General features: G+C 38.6%; 2 protein-coding genes across 2 annotated transcripts in view; both read right to left on the bottom strand.

The window, feature by feature from the left end:
• LOC143360837 (uncharacterized) lies at positions 1 to 1,475 on the bottom strand. The gene has a single exon (XM_076799988.1). It carries the CDS (start codon positions 1,473 to 1,475, stop codon positions 204 to 206), a length of 1,272 nt encoding a protein of 423 aa, XP_076656103.1. The 3' UTR covers positions 1 to 203.
• Positions 1,476 to 3,132: 1,657 nt separating this feature from the next.
• Cysu (peroxidase homolog) overlaps positions 3,133 to 21,237 on the bottom strand; it is a 32,380-nt gene continuing 14,275 nt past the window's right edge. The window contains exons 3-17 of the mRNA XM_076800008.1: positions 19,712 to 19,791; positions 18,563 to 18,656; positions 18,224 to 18,415; positions 17,394 to 17,590; positions 14,024 to 14,276; positions 12,461 to 12,606; positions 11,413 to 11,654; positions 10,890 to 11,022; positions 10,649 to 10,776; positions 10,462 to 10,571; positions 10,229 to 10,321; positions 8,872 to 9,041; positions 8,622 to 8,730; positions 7,990 to 8,080; positions 3,133 to 3,561 (exon numbers count right to left, since the gene is read on the bottom strand). Coding sequence (XP_076656123.1) covers positions 3,415 to 3,561; positions 7,990 to 8,080; positions 8,622 to 8,730; positions 8,872 to 9,041; positions 10,229 to 10,321; positions 10,462 to 10,571; positions 10,649 to 10,776; positions 10,890 to 11,022; positions 11,413 to 11,654; positions 12,461 to 12,606; positions 14,024 to 14,276; positions 17,394 to 17,590; positions 18,224 to 18,415; positions 18,563 to 18,656; positions 19,712 to 19,791 — 2,185 coding nt within the window. The 3' untranslated portion in view covers positions 3,133 to 3,414. The remainder of the gene's footprint in view (positions 3,562 to 7,989; positions 8,081 to 8,621; positions 8,731 to 8,871; positions 9,042 to 10,228; positions 10,322 to 10,461; positions 10,572 to 10,648; positions 10,777 to 10,889; positions 11,023 to 11,412; positions 11,655 to 12,460; positions 12,607 to 14,023; positions 14,277 to 17,393; positions 17,591 to 18,223; positions 18,416 to 18,562; positions 18,657 to 19,711; positions 19,792 to 21,237) is intronic.

Genomic DNA, 21,237 nt, shown 5'->3' with positions numbered 1-21,237 from the left:
TACATATTTGGGGTACCAAATTGTTCTTTCCGCATATTTTTCTACCTTTTCCATAATTGCATACTTGGCATACCTCCTGCAAACTTACTTCCTGTAGATTTTAACCGCATAAATGTCCGAAGTTTACACTTAATTAAAATTAATTGCTGGGCCAATTGGTCACCGCGCATCGTGCTCTCTTCGAGTCGCTTTTTAACAAATAATCATCTCGATCCTCCCGCCCCCCGCGGCCGGCTCCATTCCGTGGAATGATTATCACTCTCAGTTTCATTAAAGACACCAGCTCGTTTCCTGTTTCCACCGTACAAGGCTGGCGTCTCCTTTTCGAGCAGCTGCAGCTTTTTCATTATCGGATCGTCCTTAAGAAATTCGTCTAAATTGAACGGCTTTCTGTACTCGTTTATGTCGAAAATCGCTGACTCGAACTGCGACTTCGAGTTCTCGTTCTCTGCCGGCTCCGTCGATCCTCCATCTTCATTACTCTCTAATTTCCTTTCGAAACCATCGTTCTGCGAAATTGTTAATTTCCTTTTGAAACTGTCGCTATTTTCGTCCATCCAGGACGCCTCTCCATCTTTATTCGAATTTGTTTCCGGTCCCTCAACGTACTCGGGCTCCGCCTCCGCCATTTTGTTTTTGCTTAGGCGACGATCCTCGGCGTCCAAACTTTCTTCTCGGATGTCCGAATAATCTGGAACGTCCACGTAGGGGATTTTCGATGGATCGTATTCCGGAATGTCAGAGGATGTCGTCATTTTAATGTCCCTTTGATGATCCTGTATGCTGATGTACGTTTTCTCTTTCGATCCTCCGTCAGGATTTTTGTGATTTTTGTGATTTTTGTCGTTTTTAGAATTTTTAGATGTTTCAGATTCGGTATATTTGTCGCTTTTGTTTTCCGCGAGGTTTGCCGAATTCGTTGAACTTTCTGCAGCGGATTTGTTATGGTTGTCTGCTTCGGAGATGCTGGAGGAGTTAGCTTTTGGGAAATTTGGAATGGAACCCTGTTTTCCTGGCTCTCCGGAGGAGAATTCGAATTTGTAAGACCGCCCAGACGGATTCAACGTGGACTGAACCCTTCTCTTCAGTGTGTTTCCAAGGTTTAGGTTGATCGCTTCCTTTTGCAACTTGTCTTTCAGCTTGTTGCGATCCTCGTAGCTCAGATTTGGATGACGATAGAATCTGTTTTTCGGCGACAATCCGCGTTTCTCCAAATGCCTTAACTTTTTGCTCGAGGAACGCCTCGAACGTCTAATATTTATTCTTCCGTGTCCATTATTTAATGCTCGTGGTATTTCGTCGATATTGACAACGTCCGCATGGTAACTTGCGGATGTATTGTTTTTTATAAAGCTTGAATTAATTGTGGAAGTTTCGGGACCGTTTACGTGAAATTTGTCGCTGATCTTATTAGTTTGAATTGTTTTATTTCTTGCGGATGACTTTTTATATTTTTTCCTGGAGCTTTCGGCCATTTTCTTCGTCTCTTTCGCGTTCTCCTTGATTTCGTTAATCGAGCTTCGATCGGTAATTAACTCGGCGTTACTCGAGGCAGAAATCGATTCGGCTCTCGATCGATCGACTTCGTTGTTCTGAAAATTGTTAATTTCTTTTAGAATGGTGTTGCGTTCTTGTCAAAATTTTGATGACAATTTTGTTGATAAAATATAGGCTCGCGTATCAACTGTTGGAGTAATTATACTGAAAATTGCAAACAATTGTTCGAAAAACGGTATAAAGTTAATGTTTATTTTAATGTATGTTATTAATTTATTTACAGTTTGTGGCGATAGGAGGATTTCGAGTTTATTGTGGTGACGGGTCAATGTAGACCCAACCAGGGTTGCCAAAGGGTGAATCGGTGCGGGGAGAGGTGAATTGATAGAAAAATTGATAGAGGTTCCATAAATGGCACTCTTGTTAATGTGACTTTATTCGTTGACGGTACTTATGTACAAAATACAACATAGAAACAGGGGCTGGGTGTACAGTGGCTCGGGGAATGTTCTTCTCAATCTTTAGAAACAATTTGTACGACCACTCAGAGTAATTGGAAGACCAGTGCCAGCTGTGATAATTAATTTTGCACCTGATCGTAATTCTCATAATTCACGATTTAGTCTCATAAGAAGAAAAATTAAGAACACAATTCGTTCAGTTACAATTATAATCTGTGCTATGAAATATCACTGCATACTGGAAAAACGAAATAAAATTATCCTGGAGTAATTTAATTATACTGGGACAATTAAATTAAATCATCCTGGAGTAATTTAATTATACTGGGAAAATAAAATAGAATTATCCTGGAATAATTGAATTATATTGGGGAAATAAAATTAAATTATGTTGGAATAATTTGTGTATACTGGGAAAATAAAATAAAATTATGCTGGAATAATTGAATTACACTGGAAAAATAAAATAAAATTGTAGTGGAATAATTGAATTACACTGGGACAATTATTGGGAAAGGGGATGGTCCCCCAATTGCTTTCAGTGTGACGCAACGGAAACGCAAAAATTCGTGTAGAATTTATAATTAACCAGAGCCACCGTGCACACATATATACATAATACATAATACAATAATACTCGAAGCGATCTAAAGTGCTGTTCCTGCATGCCAGACTCACACTCCACACCTTCAGGCCCATCCTCTTACTCATAGTAATCGCGAATGATATAAGAGGAGGAAACTGGTCTACAACGATGAATGTCGTTTCGATAAATAAGGTAATATATAAAGGTAAAGTAGTCACACGATATGTACTAGGGTACGTAGATATGACGGATAAATTACTACACGTATTTAGTATACTACTATTAGTCGTTATCGTATGGTAATTTGCATATGTACGGTGAAATGACATTCTCTAAACAATCATTTCGCCGGAAGAGGCATCGACGTAGTTCCTTCGCGACTCTTCTCCGTCGTTTATTCAACACATTGTCAAATGCGGTAATTTTCTCACTTCGACAACTACAACCAAAAACTATTCGAACATGAAATTAAATGCAAAATCTTCTGACCGAGTACGAATCACTCGTTCTCTAATAATTTTAGGAAATTGATAATATTATGACACGCTCCGAATTTTTAAATGATATTTCTTATTTCATAATAATCTACGAATCGATAAAACTGTAATAGTTCAACCATGCCGCTATGCCTCCGTGAGACACTATTTTGCAAAATTGCACGTTCCACGATCTTACGTATTTCTCAGCAATGCCCTTTATTGAACAGAGAAGATAATTATAAAATAAAGGTACGGATATGCTGTTTATTCAACTGTGGATATAAATGCAGTGTAGTTCGGGTTCAGGGGTCGTTTCTAGGTGAACTGATGAGGAAAGGGATAGATCTCAGCGATATTCACCCTGGTGCATCGATGCTCCGTTAATTCGTGATTACTTTCTGAATCCCAGATACGAGGCAATGCCGTTAATACTCTCAAAGAAGAGGCGCAAGATCTCCTCTCTGTTGTAGTTGTTCCGCACCGGCTTCGGTCCTGTTGGACGTCTTCGCGCGTCATGCAAGTGCTCCTCCACCAATCGCTATAGTACAATATAGGCATACATTGTAGGCGTTAGACAGTGTTGTACGGTGTCGTACCGGTGCCGTGGGATTTTTCGATTACGCGAAATTCGACATTTTTTTCTTGATCAAACGTGCGAAATGACGCTTTCGTCGACTTTTTTTTTAATTAATTACTACCGTCTGTAATTACCCGAACGACTCAACTTTGATGCTCTGCACCGTCGAAAAGGCTCTAGGATTTTTTAATGGTATTTTTAATAGGTTCTGCAACACGAACTCATTTAACACATTTTCAACGTGAAGCCAAAGTTACGTCTCACGTGCAATACCCTAATTGGGCAATTGGTAATTACTAGGCAGCGGATCTTTTTGCAAAATTTTTGGAGTGAAGTAGAAATTGATTTCCTCTTTTAATATGTTTAGCAGGTTGAAAATAATATAACAGTGCCTCTAAATTTTTAAAATATTTTTACTGCTTGAAATTACACCTACTCATTTTTGCTATAAATTCATAAAATCCGCTGTCTAGTAATTACACTAATTGTACAAACCCAGTTCTCTTTGATCACTGTGTACAATGATCGAGCCATGCTTTCTGTTGTGAACAAATTTTTTATATGTACAGTAAAGTCTTGATGTAAGCCCAATCCTCGGCTGTGACATAGATCGTGTAGGGCTATTATTTCCTTGTCACCACATCGACCGCGCCGAACGTAGTAAAAAAGAACAACAGTGCGTGTAAATATGAAGGCGCACCAAATGTCGTCAATTAAACCACTGAATACAGTTCAAATTACAGTGAATTCTCGATATATGTCACTACAGGGGTCTTGCCAGCGTCATGTATCGTGCAGGAGACATAGTCGTGTGTTATGTTTACACTCCTCGGCGTCCGAGGTCCCTCGAGCTTCGTGGCCTCTTATGAGGTATACCCCGCGGTAGTGGGGATAATTTCGCGACGTTTATCATGCAGGTCTTGGCGACATATATAGAAAGATCACTGTATATCGTGTTTAGACTCATTTTAATCAGAAAAATGCCACGAATAAGATGGCGAGTCCCATGAAAAAATAAAGAAACTTTGTAATTGTAATTCTCGGCCCCTGGCGGGGTGTGTCCCCCAGTGGAGGGGATAGGCGAGCTGACTAAGATCGTGTAGCTCCGTTCGGCTTAGATCAAGACTTTACTGTACTCGAATGAAATGGATTGAATTGTTGATATCTTTATGGAATGTTAATGTATAGTGAATGGTAACGTATATCAAATGTGGATCATGTATTGGTCGAGTCTAGATGATAGTCGAGATCGCTTCTATTCTGAATGATTGATCATCACAGAAGAGAATCGAGAGGAGCAAGCAATGGCGCGTTTGCCTGGCGGTTGTTATAAATATTTCGAGTATTTGTCAGGTAATCGATATTTAACGCACGACGTTTCTACCATCGAGAGTATAGTAGGTGCACATTTCTCACCTGCGTGTACTATCTAGCTAGCAATTTGACGAGTGATCCTGTGTGCAAGAGTATCGATCGTTTTCGCAACCTTTTAATCCGTGCGGACGTTCGCATACCGCGGCCGCAACTATACTTCTCTACTGTGTCGACTATGATACCTTAGCGGCCAAAATTGTGAGACCTGGCCCATCTTTTCGTGCTCCCTCGAGTAGCATAATCACCGTTACGTTCATTCCAGTCTATTTTGTGTTCGGGAAATCTTAACAGAAATTCTTGTCAGAATTTTTGTAATAATTTGTTAATAATTTTATTTTCGTAATAAGAAATTTTGTAGGTTTACGACGTTTGTAGATCTCTGCAAGCATTAGACCCATTTTCCACACAGACCTAATTTTTTAAAGTTGGTTCCCAATTTTTGTGAAAATCTGCACCAATGCAAAAATTATTATGGCTTATGTAAAATTAATTGTTTTGTCAATTATTGTTTTTCTCTTGAAATGCAACAATCAAGTGTACGTAATATGGAACACTCGCAACAGTAGCAGATATTCAAAAATTTTTAAAATAGGTCGCAAAATTTCAAAAATTTTAATCCAAAATATGGCAGTGTTCAATTCTTTGAATGCCCAGTTATGAGTCATAGATTTCCTAAAGATATGAAATCGTTCGTAGCTTGGTCAATCTGCGACAGAGATCAATGGTTCCACGAAAGGCGGAAAACTAGCCTAATCGTTCGAGATCTAAATTGTTCTGTACACGTCAGTGACGCACACGTGCACCGTTTTAATAAACAATAGAGCCGTACGTATCCGTATAAAATTTCCTGGATATTTCCCAGCTACTTGGAATAATTTGCAACAACTTCCAGCGATCACGGCGCCGTGTCTCGCGCTTTTGGCCAGTACTGTACGTCCGAAGCGATTATTAAAAGCAATCGACGCGGAAAGTTGTTTTACGTAAATGCATTCTGGTTACGCAACGGTCACGATTGCAACCTACACCTCGTCCCTGCGATTTCCGCAATAGTTGCAATGCAGCAAATACACACGGAGAGAAATTCTAAACCATTTCAAGTTTTATAGATACAGTGGCTCCTCGAATCATCGATCAATAATCTCGTTATATGTCCGCTCCGGAAAATGTGACATTTCCGCAATCGATGCAGAAACGTTTACTCCGCAGTTCCTTCTAACATGATTCATTGCAGGTTCAACCAGACTCATCTATATGTATGCAAAATGGTATGCAAAAGTTCTTCAATTGGCATCGTTCTGTTAACTGATTAGATTCGCGTCACATATTGCAACTGCACACGTGCAACATTTTTTAATAAGAACGAGACCGATACGAAATTGCAAAAGTAGTTCGAATGAATTGAATTTTATCTTGTTTATAGATTCCTGATGATATATACCCACTATTTTATATATTGCATATTGTACACTGATTTTTATTTTACTGAGAGCCTTTTTGTTACTAGATGACAAAAAATATATGGCAAAATAAAATGCGTCATTTTTAAAATATTAGTTGTAAGATCTTAGTCCATCTTTCAGGCCCCTAGTAAAATCATTTAAATTTAGAATATTGTTCTGTGGTTTTTTATTTTATATTTACTGTTTAATAATATTTCTATCGAATATAATTTCTATTGATACATACTCCACTGTTTCTGCGACGATTACGAACGTAATTTGCATTTTGAGGAAAAAGCAACTGTATCCAATAAAAATCCAAACGGACGGCAACTTTCAATATCAAATCATCAATGTTCAATATTAAATGTCATGGAACTTCTTGATTATGTTACTTAGCCACACGTAACACGTAAAAACATAAGGATAAGATTGTAACGGGCTCTACAATCGAATTATGATTTACATTCGAACCACCATTGGCGAATATAAATTATAATTTCATCGCTAATCAATAAATTAAGACTACGGTGTTTCTAAGATGTATTCGGGGTTTATAATTATTATACTTGACACTTTGAGGGCCGCTGTCACGCAAGCGTGATTTCATTTCTCTCTGCTTTATTTTCACTATTTTCAAATAATTTCCAAAACCAATAACCGTAATAGCTTCATAAATTAATTTATGAAACAAAAATTGTAAAGTTGAGATTTGTGGTACTGAATTCCTTTGCAAGCACCTTGCATTTTGCAAATTCTAACTAATACTGGTACACTGAACAGATTAATAGAAAATTTATTTTTAAATCTGGATAGGTTATCGAGTTGCAAAATTATAAGGTTATGGAATTATCCAATTATCGAATTATGGAATTATAGAAATGTAGAAATATAGAAAAATAGAAAAATTGAAATATAGAAATATAGAGAAATAGAAACATTGAAATATAGAAATATAGAAAAATAGAAAAATTGAAATATAGAAAAATAGAAAAATTGAAATATAGAAATATAGAGAAATAGAAAAATTGAAATATAGAAATATAGAGAAATAGAAAAATTGAAATATAGAAATATAGAAAAATAGAAAAATTGAAATATAGAAATATAGAAATATAGAAAAATAGAAAAATTGAAATATAGAAATATAGAAAAATAGAAAAATAGAAAAATTGAAATATACAAATATAGAAATATAAAAATTGTAGACTTATAATAGTAAATTATTGGATAATAATTCCCACGTACAGGCATCAATGGGAATCGAATAAAGGAAACGTGCAGTCATCAAAGTGTCAAGGTCGGTAAAGTGTCCACCCGTCCGTCTGCTGCTGTGTCCCTAAGCCATCAGCTTATGCGAGAAAGTACACCGTGTGTGCAGACGCATCTAGGGCTCACTATACTACAGTACCATAATAGTGTCTCGAGTAAGGGGTGCCTAAGGGGTCGTGCTTCTCGGCTCGTGACTGTTGTTGACTACGTGGTGGTGTGTCGTCTAGGCGGTTCTCTACTTTATTTCTAAAAAACAGCCTTTTTACTTTCCGTATGGTTGGTACTGGCCCTCTAGATTACTCACGTATTGCGCGTGATTCGACGTTGGATAATCCGCCCATTTTGTCAGGTCCATGCTGGGCAGGATTCCGCTTCGACAGGGAACTCTGGGATTTCTATAAACAACCATAAACACGTCACTGATACCACCTACAATGGGGCTCTCTATTGTCAAAGTGTAAACCATGTCCTTTTAGTATTCTATTTCTAATATTTTGCAAACAAAGTTTCATCAGGAGCTGCACCAGAGGTTCTATTAATAGAGAGTTTTAATTGACAAGTTGGACAATTGTTGCTAGCTTCATCAGGAGTCAAAAGACCTGACATTTAAATGCAAAGGTCCCCTAATCTGGTACATCTAGCTCATGTTGGGATCCTTTGCTTGCCAAAAAACACTCTGATACTAATTTTTCCAATACAGTGATTTCTCTGTATATGTCGCCAAGGCCTCGACGATAAACGTCGCGGAATTATCCCCACGTGGTGTACCCCGGAGCTCGAAAAGTGTAAATAATGTCTCCTGCACGATACATGACGCTGTGAAGGCCCGAGTTGTTGACATATATCGAGAATTCACTGTATTTAGCAAACGGCAGAAATTTGTTTTCACAAATCAACATTCTAAGTGTCAGACGATTACTGGAAGAGGATACGCACATTTCGTGGTCAGGCAGTACCATAGGGTAGATCTGTATGGTGTCGATAAGATCGGTATTGTCGCAGATCACTCTGGCGAGCTTGATTTTCCGAATCTCGTTCAGTTGTTCTGAAAAGAAAAGTGAAAGGTGAGCTTGTGTAGCGGAGCGTGCGTTCACGTGTGTCGGGCACGCTTGTTTTCCGGTGATCGACGATCGCGTCCTTGGATCGGATCAACGCCGGTGATCCCCGATTGGAAAGGTTCGCTTACCGGGAGTGAAGGACGATGGCTGGTTCGGCAGCTCGTACCAAAATCGGTCACCACGACGAGAATAGCTGAATTGCGTGGCAATTACACAGGCGAAGGTTGGCCCGAGCATGCTACCCGGAAGCGGCCGCTCAGAGACACCTCCTGACCACAGGTCCACGTCGGCTGGGTGTCTGAAAGTTCGATTAGTATGGAATCATAAGTTCGATTCGGGGAATTATGTCCGACAGTCGGAGAAACCAGAAATCAATCATTTCAATTGGGAAGAATCGTGGACTTTTATTTAACCTCTGGGCGGATTTTATACTCTCCGATTAAAAAATTAGGTTCATCTACTGTTCATAATAGCGTTTGCATTCTTGGAAAGATTTTGAAAGCCTAGGTAGACTAGGAATATTGTCACTTGAGCACAGAGTTGCATGGGGTTTTTCCAATTTTTCATGATTTCGTATTATAAGTGTCCCTGTCATAAACTGCGATCTTTCCTCTTTAATTTGAGCCCTCGAACATTTGAAAATTCCTACGGGAACACATTCCAAAATTGTCTCAAAGAAGCCTCTGAAAGCTAGTCAATTTTGTCCGAACTGACGGTCGGATTTTCAGTTTTTCCTTCCTGATTCCGTGTTTCCCTTCAAACCTAAGTACCCCTATCACAAAGTTCATTCTTCCTTCTTTAATTTAAGCCCTCGAACGATAGAAAATTCCTACGGGAACACATTCTAAAATCGTCTGAAAGAACCGTCTTGAAATAGAGTCAATCTTGTCCGACATAGTTCGGATAATCGAGGTTCTATAAAATCGTGGATTAAACAGGCAAGCATAATCCAAACTGCACCGTGTTTGGTATCATTCTAATCGGAAAAATGTCACGGATACAGAAATATTATACCGAACTAATTAAAATTCTAAGGGAAAGAAATAATCTGAAATTAAATAAAGATAAGTTTCAGTTACCGATTCTTTTCATCCTAATTTTTGGGATAACGGTTCTTCTCGTTGCCTGGGTAAAACCGATTCGGCGATGCGTAATCGCGACGAATAGTTGGGACTCGTTCGTCAAATTCTATATTTAGCATGGCTTGAATTATTGATGAAGTTATGATCGATGATGTTATTCGACGAATTCACCGTTGTCCGAAACGTTCTGGGAATTTTTTTGATCGTAGTCAATGTCTATATACAATACACAGCTGTATAGACATTGTAATGTAATATGACATCAACTGTTATTTATAATATTTTGTAACGATATTTCTCAAGGATTTTCAACGTCCTCGACATTTTTGTACTAACTGATAGACGAATCTACAATTTGTTAATCCTATCAGATAAGCTTTTAAAATTTTATTGATTTACTCACTCGAAGATGGAGCTGTAGCGTCTGATAGTCTCGTTAGGCATGGAACCGAAGAGTTCCTCGAAAGTGTCTGCCCAGGGAAGGCCACAGAATTTTCTATAATAAAATTTTTTAATTCTTCTTTTTATTTTTTATTTTATTTATGTTGTCAATTTTTTTTTATTGAGACAGATAATTTGGCGATTTCAGTTGAGACGCTCTGTATACGTGTCAAGTGGTAAGCATCATTTACTAACCTGAATTCCATATAACTTGGAATAGCAAATTCTCGACCGCGTTGCATATTGAAGGAAACGAGATCCAGACCGAACTTCGCGCCAGCCTTTTTGAATAAATGATTGGTAACCTGAAATTATGATAGATACGTAGTCTATGTTCTTCATATCGTACTCGATAATTATTGATATAACAAATGTTTCATACTTCTTGCGTGATGGAGTCGTCCATAGCTTGGGCAACTTGGTTCATCAGACCCATGATGTATTCATCGAACACACCGGCTCGATACAAATCGTAGGGTCTCCTGATTAGGTCCGATAGCCTCTTGGAGGCTTAATTGAAATGAATAATATATTAAATTTCAAGTTTTAGAAATTATATTTATATTTAGCTTTTTTTTTTAATTGCTTCTGAATGTGAATATTTATAATTAATGGCAAATTACCAATAAATTTGTGAGCTTTACTCCATCTTTCAACCGCTGTTGGCAACAAGGAATGACCAAATCTGAACGCTGCAGCCGCAAATGCATCGATCACAGACGGATTCACAGTCTCATCGTATCCGTCCCAGTAGTCCTTTAAAAAATGATTAGGATTGATTATTAACATGGACGTACTCGCTAAAGAATGACATGGGGTCGATTAAAAAATTGGAAATCACGTTTGCACTCACCAATCTAATGACAAAAATTTATTATTTTTAATCATTTCTTCGTGAAACTTTTACCAGCATATCCGACGCATTTTTCTGATTAAAATGAGTCCAAACACGACATAGTTTGAATCACGCTTACCTGTTTAATCCACGATTTAGTAGAACCTCGATTATGCGAACCGATGAACTCCCTATATCCTATCGCGGATTAAACGGGTAAATGTGATCCAAACTATGTCGTGTTTGGACTCATTTTAATCAGAAAAATCCCACGAATATGTCGGCGTCAATGAAAGTGTGAAAACTCTTACATTTTTCTCGAGGAGAAGACCGAATTTCTCCATGACGTCCTTCCCGAGCAAAATGGGCAAGAACTCATTGTACGTAATGTGCTGAATCTGAGCAATAACGATCCTTCTAGATTCCTGGAACAGGGTCTCATCGTCCCAGTGTGGATTTATCTGGTTCAACGATTTGGAAATTCTGTTATGCTCTCTTGCCATTAACGTGTGCATGCAGGTCAACACTAACTGCTCGTTAACTCGTATCTCGCCTGAGAATAAAAACAAATCAATTCAAAAGTTTCATCGACGAGCCCACGAAAATTGATGTAGATTATTTTCGACAATAAAATTGTCTAATTAACTGAATTGTTTGCATAAAAATTCGCGAAGCTCTTTCAAAAGGTCCAAGAATTAATTCCGTGCACCTAATAAGTCAAGAAACGGATCGGTTAGCGTGTCCTTTCCGGTGAAGCAAGGAATCAAAACGTCTGTCATGTTTCCCGCGTTAATCGCCGCAATTAATTCTGCGCGAACGAACATTTTCTTTCAGCAGAACATTGTAGGAACGCCGATGGGAGCTGTTGACCTTGGTTCCGGCCACTCCCTTTCCGATAATCGACCGATCGAACGGTTATCGACGTTCTTCGGCTCGATGGTGCAGAATGCGAGCATTCCAAAAGTGAATTTCGACACTGCCACCGGCAGCTAACGCGGCGGCTGTTATCGTTAATCCGTCAGCGACGCGTGACTCCGTGCACAATTAATTAACCCTCGTCCTCAAATAGCAACATTAAGACGACAGTCGATATTACCGCACGGGTTTTTCAAGAGCACACGCATAGGTGAACGATAATAATTAGACCGCCGATTTTTATGCAAAAATTGTCTGGATTAATTGCGTCTTAATAATTTTAGTTTGTATATAATAATTCCTTCATAATTTTAATAAGGTTAGAATAGTAGAATTAAATTCTTCAAATGCTTTTACTGTTTTGCATCTGAGCTATTCATTTCTGTCATAAATGCATAAAATTCGTAGTCTAACATAAATAAATAAATAAATAAACAAACGTACCTGCTTCGAAACAGTACATTGACCTGTTTGGTCTCGTGCAACCCTCATCCGGGATGTCCAGTTTCAATGGCAGCAGATCTTTCAGACCATACTCTGAGAAAACAGGATTCATTCGCAACAATCCACCGTACCCTGTTCGCAATTTCCTGCAACATAAACAAATTATTTTTACGACTGCAAATAATTAAAACGTCAGCATCTACAAATAGAAAGAAAGTAGTTTAGTCTAGCGCTCTAGTTTCATCTTTCAGAATTTTTTCTGGGCGACCGAAGCAAGTCAGGCACGCGAACTTTTTTCTCAAATCTTAACTGCACTTTTAACAATATCCACATATTTTTCTTATCGCGAATATGTCTGTACTAAACTACAAACATTGAGCGTTATCCAACTGGGCTTCCCCATGCGGAATACTCAAAAATCGCGGTGTTACGCCGTGAAAAAATATCGTGGGCAAAAATGAACAACACAGTGCTAAAGCAGAGGTTTCAACCTTTAAAATGAGTCCAAATTCGTTGGTGTACTATTTTTTTTTGGCGAAGTTATCGCTGGTTCATTGTCGACGATTTCTCGAGAATCGAAAATTTCGTTCTTTGCGAATAGATTTTTGAATAATACTTTACGCAATGAGTAGATGAATGTAGGGTTGTACAAGGTGATTTGCGTGATTTTTTTTGATGATTGCCTCGGCCACGGACGCGTGAAATTTCGTGTTGTGGAACGCCTCTGAGGAGAAAGACCGCGGGTGCTCGATTGAGAAATCCCCGTGGAGATCTCATAATGCGAGCGGACTAGAAAGTGCGAGTAGTATAGAATGCATGTATATCCTTACGTTCGCAAAATATAGAACAAACGTAATGCTGATTTATTGTCGCGGATGACGTAAGGGACGCTACGCTGCCTCTGAAAAGCACCATCGAACCGGGAATCAACCTAAACCACTTCGGCAGACTTTGCATCATTCGCTCGCATCGGTTGCAAGTGTGCTCAATAAAATTAAACAATCCAGAAAAATGTGTCCGAACACTTTCGTACATTCTCTTCACTTTTGTCCATTTATACGCACAAAAATCGATTTTATTTTTTCGCAATGTTTGAAATAGAACCAAACGCAATCTCCAGCGAAACAAAAATATTGTACGATCGGAAAAACGTCGAGCAAAATGAAAAAAGGCGCCCGATTTTTCCATTTTTATTTTTACGCACGAAAATGGATTTTATTTTTCGCAACTCGCAGACTCTTGTAACTTTTGCAAGATTTGAAATTGGACCAAATAGGATTTCCAGTGAAGCAAGAATATAGTACAATCGAAAAATCAACTGAGAAAAAGAAAAATGTGCCCGAGCACTATAACCGATTTTCCCCACGCAAAAGTATGTTGAATCTTTTGTGACACTTAACGCAGCCTCTTGCAACTTCTGCAACATTGCATTTCTTCTTAATGCAGCAAGAGGATAAGAAAAGAAACGACCAAACAGAGAAAAATGCGTTCGAATTCCCCGGCACAAATTTTCCAATGGCTACAGTAGAAAAATTCCAACTGGATTTTGCAATGCACAATTACCGTCCAAAAGTTTCCGTGACTCCGTAAACGGTATTCCCATCCAAAACTCCGGTGAGAAGATTGAAAGGCACTCGAGAACCTAATCGACATCCTGGTCGAACCGCAGGAAAGGCTCGAACGAAGTCCAAGCATTTTACATTGAACAATCTGTAGAAATAATCGTCTTCAGGTATGTAGATCTCGTTGCAATAGGGGTTCTTCAGGTGTGGAGGTCTTCGACAACATTCCTCGGGGTCGTTTCGATTCAGTGGATCTGAAATAGAGGGGGACAGAGTGAGATAGATCATCGATCATATGAAAACTACTGGTATTTCGTTGCCTGGTGGCGTTTGTTATTTCATTCCGCGGACGTCGTTAACTTTCCCTGTCGATCTGCCCGAGATATATAGACATGTGCTTGTTAGATCGTCGTCGTTAGTTGGGAACATTGTATAGCGAGTATAGTGAACGTGAAGGTGTGAACGATTTTAGTATTCCGATGATGAACGGTGGGAGGTGCTCCGATTTTCATGCGAATCTTAGTGTACATTCACTCTTTAGGGTATTAGCCTTACCGCTAATACTTACTTGACAAAAACGCTTAAAATCGCCCAACTTTAAACACGCATAATTTTTGAAACAGTGAATTCCGCATATTAAAACTTGCATTTCTCGAATTTTGTCGTCAAAATCTACAGGATTGTGTAAAAAAATCTGTAAAATTCTTGGTCCCAGAAAGTGAAGTTCAGCCTCCTTTTGATTAAAAGCAGTTTTTAAAAAAATATTTATGATATATTTATATCAGACATTAGAGTTACCGTTCTCCGGTTTTAAGATCTAGCAGGTTTTTATTGCCAATACAATTTGCAATAAAATGTGTATAGTACTTTAGACAAAAAGATATGAATACTTTGTCGGTGTTATGGTAACGAAGCTCTTACTTTCTCAACTAGACTTTTCACTTTCATCGAGTATATCACAGCTCTTAACGTGCCTCGCCTCATTGACTGGATAATTACTATTCATGAAGACATGAAACTTTACGCGATGTAGTGTTCATTTGTTTCATTCGTCGGTGATTTGTACATACTAATTCGATTACTTTCCTTCCGGTAATTGTCCATAAATACCTATTTAATCATTTTCCAATCTCAAGCCACACTTACTTCTCTCTTTGCTTTTTCGATAGTCATTTTTCTAGTTATTTAAGTTGTTACGAGTCGCAATCTTTCAATTGTAAATGTTCAGAATATGTACATATGTTTTTAACATATGTTGTACATATTTTAACTGCCTTTTTGTACAGAATCTTTTTTCAAGAACCATTTGTTTATAAATTTTTTAATTTCTGACGATCCAGCTGCCACTCCCCATGCACCTCTGCCCCATGAAAACAACTTTCGGGAAACGGGCTGTCGCTCGGTCATTTTTCAAAATTTCACCACCAAAAAATTCGTACATGTAGCACAACACATATACTTTGAGATAACCCATTCGTCAAAAAATCCTTCCATTAATTTCTTCCAGAAGAAAATCCTAATAGTCAAATTTCTTCAGATCGTTAACAGGGTCGATGACCTGGTTTAATTCGATTTGAAGTGTCCAGAACTATAAATTGTTATGAAAAATAGCACTAAAGTACGTTAAACGAGCCTATAATAAATTGGTATATTTTATTAGGTTCGTGATTCGCCTAAGTGGCCCTAAAAGGCTATCGACAGGATCGGAAGAAACGGTAAAAGACGAAGGAAGGAAATCGTTCGTTCCGGAATGGGCACGCTGACCGAGAATTCGCGAACGAGGAATAAAATCCGAGGGCCAATTTTCAGTCAATAGCAAATTATGCAATCGTCACCCAGTTGAATTACATCAGCGGCAGGTTCATATATAGCAAGCGTCGTCGGACGGCTCCCAAGCCCTTCTAAGTCGGATATTTACCGCCTATCGAAACTAGGGTAACTGCCAGAGAAAGCGAACAGATCGCCGTGCAGATAACTAGGAGGCCGATCATGTGACTACCGTTTCCACGAGACCGTGCGATCCACGCCAAAATCGCACGCGTCCGCAAGTTTATCCTGGAACTCGGTAATTAACCACAGGAACCGGCCCGATAGTCATTACGCGGCCATAGACAAATTTCTTTGCACGCTTGCTGAGAAAATGTCACCAACAATGTGTTCGAAATGACATACTGCACGGGAATCGCGTTTGTTAACGAATATAGTGCGTGAAATTCGCAAAAAAAGGTGACGGCAGGGTCACACACTCGTGGTTGAGAAAATTGTTCTTTGTTTTATATGGTGCACTCTTGGAAAGCGTGATTTAGCACAAAATTTGCAATTTTTGGATCTACGAATATAGACAGAACGAAGGTGCACATAAATTGCTTTCAGATTGTGCATTTTATGCACCTGTGACAAAATCGTCCCTTATTTTGCATGGTTCATGTTTGGGGACAATGATGTAGCACAAAGCTTGCAAGTTTTAGAGCTATGAATATGCACAGAACGATTTGTGCTCATAAATTGCTTTCAGATTGTGAACTTTATGCACCTGTGACAAAATTGTCCCTTATTTTGCACAGCCCTTTTTTGGGAACAAAGATGTAGCACAAAGCTTGCAAGTTTTGGAGCTATGAATATAGACAGAACGAATGTGCACATAAATTGCTTTCAGATTGTGCATTTTATGCACCTGTGACAAAATCGTCCCTTATTTTGCACATCCCTTTCTTGGGAAGAAAGATATATTACAAAGCTTGCAATTGTTGGAGCTATGAATACTCTCAGAACGATTTGTGCTCATAGATTGCTTTCAGATTGTGCACTTTATGCACCTGTGCCAAAATCGTCCCTTATTTTGCACAGCCCTTTTTTGAACAATAATATAGCACAAAGTTTGCAATTTTTGGAGCTAATAAAAGCTGAATAAAAATTAAAATGGAGTCTCGAAAATTCGTGTTGCTCCTATCAAGAATGTCTGTTAAAAATGGTGTGAAAAGAATCAGGATTCACGGCCTCCAATACCTAATCGTCGACATTTTCTGCATTTTCTGGATTATCCAGTAACCGGTTATTCATCTCCCATCGATAAAGATCTAAATTCTTGAAAGATTGGAATCGCTCTTCTATTTCATTATCTGTCCGTTTTGCAATCTGTTGTTGCGTACACACAAGAATGCCAACCTCAATACCAAATGATTTGATCGCCTGATTGCTGATTCCACCCCGTCCCTTGCGTAACAAATACACTACCACCAGTGAAAAGGTTAATTCAGCTGCTTTTCTTTCGGATCGTTATCAGTCATTGACAAATGACGTACTCGACTGCGTATACACTGTTGGTAAAGTTTACTCGAATAGTTGGAGGACTATCGATGATATGATCGTACCCAGAGGCGTTCCTGTCAGCGTATAGTCGTGGTCCATGAACTGTCCCCAGGCTATTACCATAACTGTGCCAGCGTGATCGTGATAACCGTCGTCGGGATGCATAGTTCGCGACACTATGCGAGATAGTGGCAGATCTCGGCCGGTTACCGATATTCTCGGCGCTGTTAAGCCGTCCGCGAATCTTGGCGGCATTAATCTGCGAAATAGACAAGCAAAAAGACTCATTTCTATAGTATCCTCATAAACTACACAATTTTTTTTTAGAAATCTTTTGGAATTTATTTTGGGCAATTTTATAGTTGAACTTTTCGAGCCTGTGTAATTATAAACATCTGGAAGACTCCCAGACCAGTTGAGATGAAATTTTGCAACAAAATTCTTGACACTGTTATTTAATTATTGACGGAAGGAATTTTTATGTTCAGTTTTATAAATAAAAGAAGTTGAATCAAGTGTTATACATTTGAGTGCAAATATTAGCCGAGATCAAATAGCTGTAACTTCTTTAAGAATTGATTTTTTCAAAATTGTAAAAATTATTTAAGTAAAATTAAAACTGTAAAATTATTGCAAAATTAGAGGAAATGCGCCTCGGAAAAAGTTACGTGGGGATATTATGTAGTATCGCGAATGGTGTTCTACAAAAATGGATTAGGGAAATTTGGCTGCCACTTTTTTAAAAACGTGTTGTAATTTAAAAAAAAATTATTTCCTACCCCACAAAATTGTTCAATTTCTTTTATTCCGAGTATCTCTATAAAGATTTCACAGCCTCTAGTGGTCACAGTAAATCTAGTCGTCTGACCGTACAGATCTATAGATCATTTACCTCTGGAATGGTGATAGTGTTGCGCCCCACGTTGGGTTCCTCAGGTTCGTACAGAGGCCATCGTGTCGCCTATATTTTCCTGGTCTGCATTCCACCTCGCTTAGAAAAGCTGGGCAAACCTCTTGGATCAGCGTCTTCGAGGTATCGATCAATGGTAAACTTTTCTCGATCTCTTCGACACTTAGTCCATACCTGTTGTCAATCAATCCAACAACAAGATTTACAAATGATTTCGTTGCAACCTCAAAAATTAAATATTCGGTGTACAAAGATAAACTTCGTTCCGTATGCATAAGTTAGGTTATGTTAGAATGTTATAAATAAAAGTAAGGATCTTACGTTTTGGCAAGGTTCGATGTAATATCCAAAAGGAGTTCACCGACCGTTGCTAGGTCTTCGGGTCGCCACATTTTAGCTTTCGGTTGCGCGACATCTATATAAATCATCAGAATACATAAATATTGACGTGCACGTGCAATATTAATGTCGACGGTACATTCTAAAAATTCAACTACCAGTAATAATTTATACTAATATGAATACTGAGATCAGGATTTACTTTCAAATATAGAAATCTGAAATCGTTTCGCCACTATATGAATTATTATAGACACATTTTACAGTAAAGTCTTGATCTAAGCCGAACGGAGCTACACGATCTTAGTCAGTACGCCTATCCCTTCCACTGGGGGCCAAGAAGCCTGAGCTGCCTCGGTAGAGTATCGGTGTGAACCACTACTAATCCAACTACTAAACTTCTTAATTTTTTTATGCGACCTTCAACAACTTATTCGTGGAATTTTTCTTATTAAAATGACAATAAACAGGATATATTTTGAGCGTCTTTTTCTACATTCGGCGACGTCGGTGAGAAAACAGTAGCCCTGCACGATCTATGTCACAGCACGGACCCGGGGATCGGGCTTGGAGCGAGACTTTACTGTAATAGCTATTCCATAAAGAAAAATTAATATTTAGAAATTAAAAAAAAAATTGGATGGAGAGACAATTCTGTAGCCTTTTACAAAACCACACAGATAATTTGCAAATATCTATACTGATGTGGAAAATTAAAAGAATATTGTCGGGAAAAACTCGTTGATTTTTAAACTGTGATAACTTTGTTGTAAAAGATCGTAGAACAATCATACTGGGCTCATATTAATCAGCTATAAAATACATTCTTTTTAAACAACGCTTTCCACAAGTGTGCATTTACTGCGACATAAAATCCATACTTATACAGTCTTTTAAAAATGATCTTGCACTGCTTGTACATTTATTGTCCCTGAAGGTATTTCCAAAAAGTACTTCCAAAAAGTAACTTGTCATAAAATACATTTACACAGTCTTCAAAAAGTAAATAAAATGTATGTGTAATCTTTCTGAAAAACATTCTTATACATGTCGTCTACTTCATAAAATTGTAGCATCGTCTTAAACAATTTTTTGATCATGTTACACACGAACCTACTGCAGTATACTTACTGATACGCTTCCTAGCTTCAACATAAGCCCGATTAACGGCATCATAAGTGATGCAGGTCTGCGATCCTCCGCTCGGCGGGCTGCAACAATAAAAATCCGAGAATGAAAGTTAGCACGTGCTCTCGATCGTCGAATACGAAATATTATTTACCAGCATCCCTTTCTCCTCCAACCTCCCACCCCCCTCTCTCTCTCTCTGAGCGTACTCTCTGTCTCTATTTCTAATTTTTTTTTCTCGTCGAGTTAATTACCTAACCCTGTAGCCTACTTTCCTGGTGAGAAGGCTCCTGTCGTTCGCGTTTACTATACGCATTCACCGTCTCTCTAACTTCTCGGATATTCTGTATCAAGGTAACCCGAAACTATCATGCGAACCGTGGCCTGTGCGAGAGCACATGAATTGACATATCTTGTTTCTTGGAACGAAATATACTGGCATTGACGTGCCGCTCGTGGCTTTTACCTTCGAAGGTTGACCCGCGCGGTTTTGTCTCCTTGCCGGCGGGATTCCGAATTAACCGGGGCATTTCCTTGTCGAGAATTTGCCATGGACGATCAATCATGCCTATCTGTCTATTCGCTATACCTCTTATGGCTCTCCACTTTAACCCGTCGCGAGCGACCATTTTCGGTCAACTCGACAACGTTGCAAATTGAAACGTCTGTGGAAATGCTAAAACAATTTTCCCGGGAATGAATCCACCAAGAGTTTTAAGATCGAAGCCTCCTCTTTACGATGAAATTCAAAATTTTGATGTACGATTTTTTCCGGCTGTTTTATACAATAAAAATTGGGAACAGGTCTTGGCTCCACGGTTTATTATCGTTGGGGGTACACCTCTCGTTCAAAGCGTCATAAATCGGTCAATAAAAATCGTAGATCATTTTTCAAGGTCTCGTTCTAAAGGGGAGGCTTCGATCTTTAAATCCGTGGTAGATTCATTCCCGGGAAAAATTTTTTAACGTTTTCACAGGCGTTTTTGAGTGCTCGTTTGCTCGGGCTAGTTTGAACCAGGAATTCAATAAATTCCGAAACCAAAGAAATGTTAGGAACACATCGATATAATTTGTGAATATAATGAATGTCTGAATATAATGAGAAAAATGGTTTGCAAAACTGTGAGAGAAGCGAAACGAGGAGGTAGTCGTGTGTGAATCAGTGTCATTAGTGTTAGTGTATATTTATTCTGTTCGATTGGCTGGAACCGTACGTGGAAAAGTCGCGTTCGAAACAAGTTTCCCTTTACAGCCTCTTGCACGGTCGAAGCGACATGACAAAATCAACCGAGAGAGCAATTTCGAAGTGGCTGGAAACTATTCTTGGTTGTAAATTCGCAACAACACTTTTAACGACGCACGGATTACGTAAATTGGGATGAAATATTGCGGCTAAAGTATCAACATATTCTGTTTCTTCGTTCACGATCGTAAACGTTCTACAATTAAGCAATGGCGGCGATCCATTTCCTCCATTCAATCCTAACCTAATCGTACGTTGAAACAATTAGCGTTTTTAATAGCAATTG

This window comes from Halictus rubicundus, chromosome 14 (assembly GCF_050948215.1).
Source record: "Halictus rubicundus isolate RS-2024b chromosome 14, iyHalRubi1_principal, whole genome shotgun sequence".
Lineage (NCBI taxonomy): Eukaryota > Metazoa > Arthropoda > Insecta > Hymenoptera > Halictidae > Halictus > Halictus rubicundus.
The sequence above is the reverse complement of the archived record's forward strand: the minus strand, read 5'-3'. Positions and strand labels throughout refer to the sequence as shown.

What these genes read in the sequence shown, in the direction of transcription:
- LOC143360837 (XM_076799988.1), bottom strand. Translation starts at nt 1,475, where the DNA reads ATGGCCGAAAGCTCCAGGAAAAAATATAAAAAGTCATCCGCAAGAAAT.